At 47.7% G+C, this 5,078-nt stretch overlaps 1 protein-coding gene across 1 annotated transcript; it reads right to left on the reverse strand.

Moving 5' to 3' along the window:
• Nucleotides 1-3,231: 3,231 nt before the first annotated feature.
• On the reverse strand, nucleotides 3,232-4,146 carry LOC119654827. Its single transcript, XM_038060395.1, has 2 exons — nucleotides 3,987-4,146; nucleotides 3,232-3,764 (listed from the first exon to the last, which is right to left on the reverse strand). Exons 1-2 carry the CDS (start codon nucleotides 4,110-4,112, stop codon nucleotides 3,396-3,398), a joined length of 495 nt encoding a protein of 164 aa, XP_037916323.1. The 5' UTR covers nucleotides 4,113-4,146; the 3' UTR covers nucleotides 3,232-3,395.
• Nucleotides 4,147-5,078: the final 932 nt, after the last annotated feature.

The following is a 5,078-nucleotide window of genomic DNA, read 5'->3' on the forward strand; positions in this document are numbered from 1 at the left end:
GCACCCGGAGGAGGGCTTCATCAGAGCGAAGGTGAAGGGCATCCACATCTACAGCTGCTATGCTCCACCCAGCGCTACACTCGTCGAGTATGAGCGGATGCTTGCTGCTCTTGTTTTGGATGCAAGAGGACGTTGGCCGATCATAATAGGAGGCGATTTCAATGCGTGGGCTCTTGAATGGGGCAGCCGGATAAATAATGTCAGGGGACGTGTTCTCCTCGAAGCATTCGCGGAGCTGGACGTGGTACTGGCGAATGTTGGGTCTTCGTACACTTTCCGGGGAAGGGGCCTGGGGTCTATAGTGGACCTGACATACGTGAGTGCCACTTTAGCCAGTAGAATCGCTTGGCATGTCAGTGAGGACTATACTCACCGCGACCACCAGGCAATCTGCATAGAGATCAAGGGCGGATCGAGCTCGAAAAAGAGTTTTCGCAAAATGCCGGGTGGTATGCTTGGCTGGACAGTGAAAGCTTTCGAGGGGGACACGTTTTCCGCGGTGCTCAAATCCGACATATCTCTGAATGGTACGGCTGGAGAGAAAGCCACCCAGATCACTCGATGGGTGACGGAAGCATGCGATGCTACTATGCCCAGAAGGCGATTGCTCGCCAGTAGGCAATCCAACTACTGGTGGAACAACGAAATCGCAAGTTTGCGAGCCGCATGTTTTCGGGCAAGGAGGCTTTGCCAGAGGCTCAGGGGAAAACCCGGTGGCGACGGTCGAGAGAAGGCACACAAGCAATTGCGTGGCCGCCTAAAGGAAGCCATTCGGAGGAGCAAAAAGAACTGCTTCAAACAGCTGTGCGACCATGCCGACATAAACCCTTGGGGCGAGGCTTACAGAGTGGTGATGAAAAGGCTGCGGAAATCACCCCAGGTGACCTGTCCGCGCCTCTTAAAACAGATTGTTACCACTCTGTTCCCTCACCACGAAAATAGGGGAAGGCAAATTTTTGTCCAGCCAAATGACGGCATAATACCGCCTGTAACTGTGGAGGAGCTGCGGGAAATATGTGGTAGGTTCGGTGACAACAAGGCCCCAGGTTTGGATGGCATCTCCAACAGAGCTTTGAAACTGGCAGTGAAGACTAGGTCCGACCTTTTCGTCAACACCTTCGAGGCGTGCCTAAAAGAAGGAATATTCCTTGCCCAGTGGAAAAAGCAAAAGTTGGTGTTGCTTCCGAAGCCTGGCAAGCAACCTGGAAACCCAGCGTCGTATCGTCCTATCTGCCTGTTGGATACAATGGGGAAGATGATGGAGAGAGTCATCTACAACAGACTCCTGCCCATCGTCGAAGCCAGCAATGGTTTGTCGGAACGCCAGTTTGATTTCCGACGCGCCCACTCTACGGTGGACGCAATTGGCATGGTGGTAAACCTTGCAAAAGGTGCACTGATTTCCGGCGGCTGCTGTGCCGTGGTGGCGTTGGATGTGAAAAACGCATTCAACTCGGCCAACTGGAATAGAATTAAAGAGGCGTTGGCTGACATAGGTGTCCCCGGATACTTAGCGAATTTGGTGGAAAACTACCTCTCAGAGAGGACTCTCTGGTACGGGACGGATGAGGGCCCCAAAGAGTACATTGTCACAGCGGGGTACCACAGGGATCGGTACTTGGTCCCCTGTTGTGGAATATCATGTATAATGGGGTGCTTGCTCTTTCCGTCCCAGAGGGGACTACGATTGTCGGCTTTGCTGATGACCTAGCTGTGGTTGTTGCAGCAAAACACCCAGTAGATGTGGAGGTTTACACAACAGAAACAGTGAGAGCGGTAAAGTCCTGGCTAGAAAAGGCCGGGCTGACCTTGGCGGACGCGAAAACGGAAGCGGTCTTAATAACGAAACGCAGGAAAAATAACACTGTAAAAGTGGAGGTCGGTGGACATACGGTCGTATCAAAGCCGGCTATCAAATACCTGGGGGTCATAATTGACACCAAATTGAGTTTTAGGGAACACCTAGAGTATGCATGCCAAAAGGCAGCCAGTGCCACCACGGCACTTGCAAAAATGTTGTCAAATATTGGTGGGCCGAAACATTGCCGGAGGTTGGTGCTAGCCGGAGTGGTGCGCTCCATCCTGCTCTACTCGTCGCCTGTGTGGGCAGAGGCGCTTGCAAACTCTCAGAGACGGAAGCAGGTGAACTCGATTTACCGGCGGATGGCTTTGAGGGTTTGCAGTGCTTTTAGAACCACATCAGATGAGGCAGTATTGGTGGTGGCAGGCATGATCCCGGTTGACACTCTGGCCAAAGAAATGAGTGAGTGTACAGGAGTACAATGCAAGACATATGGAGAGGCATGCACAGCGTAGAAATGCGGCAAGGTCAGAGCCGCTTGATCTCTGGCAACGCAGATGGGACGAGTTTGCGAAAGGTCGGTGGACGCACAGGCTCATTCCCAACATTAGGGTGTGGCTTGAGCGAAAACATGGGGTACCAACTACCACATTACCCAGTTCCTCACGGGACACGGTGGTTGCTACAGGCAGTATCTGCACCGCTTTGGGTTGGATGATTTTCCGAACTGTCCCAGATGCGATGGCATACCGGAGGATCCAGAGCATGTGATGTTTCACTGCCCACGATTTGCGATGGAGAGAAGGAGCTTAAACCAGGTGCTGGGCAGGAGCGGGACCCCGGAGAGCTTGGTTATTGAGATGCTGGAGTCCGAGGAGAAGTGGCTTGCGGTTGGCTCCGCAATCATCCAAATGCAGGAGGAGTTGCTGAACGAACAAAGAAGGAGGAAAGCTGCAAATAGGAGAAGGATGAGTGCCTAAAAGCAAACCTACCCCGCGAAGTAATACCTCAATGGTGGTCCCGCGGGGCTGGGGCTGGAGAGACCGGGGGTGGTTTTTAGTGGGTGTGAATCCCACACGCGCCCACTGTTGTTCCGCCGTTCGGGCGGCGGACGTGTCTTTCTAAGATTTTCCACCTCCGTGTACGCACAAAGAAAAAAAAAAAGTTTGAGCTCCCTAAATCTCGGGGTTTTGCTTCTATGCTAAATAGACCTGGCTTGAGGCAATGTGTCAAAGAATTCCAGGTTAGAGCCCTAAACGCTCCAGGACGGCGTTTTAGCCGGTAGTCTGTTTGGGGCAGAAGTCCGGCACTTGGTGCCTAAATGCCTTTCATGTCCCTACCAAAAGAAAAGCTCTGAAGAGCAGGGATTCGGTCAACTTAAGGGGGGGGGGATAAGTCTCACGTCGGTAGACGAAAATCACTAGGAAGGATTCTCATTTTATAAAAAATCTTAAATTATATTCATCATATCAAATGAGCATTACAACAAGTAACAATTTTCTTGTAAACTAATTAATTCAATCGCAGTTTGGTTTTTTCTAGATTCGAATTCACAGAAGATCTTATCCTACTTCACCTTCCTACAAAATCTACCTCATTCATGGTGATAATGTTCATAGTGTCCTCCTTCGTATTCGTGTCCTTTCACTTCACTGTGATTCTCCAAAACAAGACCGTGATTATGATTCAATTCAGTTTCAGGATGCAAGACCTTGAGCTTGTGCTTGACGCCTCCTAATTCGATTGGGTTCTTCAACAAATGTTGGTCCTCCTTCTTCACGTAGACTGGAACTGGGTGGAAATGGTGGAGTTTGAAACTCTGATGCGAGGTTGCGTGCTTATGATCGATTTCATGGTGGACATCGGTATCCTGAATTTCAGCATGACCGTATTCCTCGTGACCTCCGGAGTAGTCGTGTTCAATGATTCCGGCGAGAGCGATGGTGCATAGTGACAAAAGTATCTGAAAGGGTTTTGGCGATTAGTTTATCTGATAATTATGTATATTTTCTAGATATCTGAAAGTTTATTTTTTTTGGCGGGCTACAGTATAACCGCTCCTTCGATTCTGGCACTATATACGATTCACATACGTGAGGAAGTGAACATTAAAATCTTCACTTTTCTTCAAAAATATCTTATTTTATCACATTCAAGACTTATTAATGAAGTTATATCAACTTACAACTGGCCGAATCATTTTCGTATTCAAAACTTTCACCGAACAAATAGTTTTCAAAAAGAAGGAGTCAGATCTCCACACCAGATAGTTTACACTCAATATGACTATAATTGGGATTTCCAGATTCATTATATAGCGTGAGGCCCCACTATTTTCCGCATAGTCCCCGCGAAAAAAAACTTTCGTAGCGATTCTTCTAAAGATTTGTTTAAGACATTTTAACGAGTGAACGAGTCTGAATGGCCACGGACAAACTCTCTTCTTGCATTCAGCCTCCTTCGTATGCGGCTCTACCGTTTAGGTAGGCCAGTTTGCAGTGTAGTTTTACTAACGAAAATGTACCGACATAGTCAGGTATGGTTACGGCTGGAACTGGAAAAGTTGGCTTTTCTTTTATGTTATTGTCTCGGTACCTAGCATGTGGAAACTGCTTGGTGGACGCATCTTAAGATTTCACGGTAAAATTCGATACTTGATTATGTGATGATTATCTTGTCGCGTATCTGAAAATGCTCCATTTGAATGCTTAATGAATCTGTTTTGGCGCTGGTTCACTTGCTTGTGCAATTCAGCCATATTTTGCTTTTCTTCCTTCTGTGCCCGTAATGCAATTTTCTTTTCTTTCCCAAATGCGAGTGGTCGTGAACGCATATTAGCGGATCACTTAGAGATCAAATGATTATCTTTTATAATTTACCATATCTTTTTCAGGCGATAGGGGCTTATTAGTGCAAGTAGATAATCTGATTTTTAAGATGTGTTAATGTTGCTTAAGAAAATTGAAAGATTGAATCGCTCATTAATGAAGGTCGACATGTACATTCTGAAATCTTAAAGTATGATATAAGAAATAATAGTTTTTTAAATGACAATGCCAAATAATAGTAGGTGCAGAAATCAAGGTTTTCTATAACGTATGCACTTTTTTTTTTTTGTGCGTACACGGAGGTGGAAAATCTTAGAAAGACACGTCCGCCGCAGCTCCGCCGCAGCTCCGCCGCCCGAACGGCGGAACTACAGCGGGAGCGTGTGGCATTCACACCCACTAAAAACCACCCCTGATCTCTCCAGCCCCAGCCCCGCGGGACCACCATT

The sequence above is a fragment of the Hermetia illucens genome, chromosome 4, assembly GCF_905115235.1.
Source record: "Hermetia illucens chromosome 4, iHerIll2.2.curated.20191125, whole genome shotgun sequence".
In the NCBI taxonomy this organism is placed as follows: domain Eukaryota; kingdom Metazoa; phylum Arthropoda; class Insecta; order Diptera; family Stratiomyidae; genus Hermetia; species Hermetia illucens.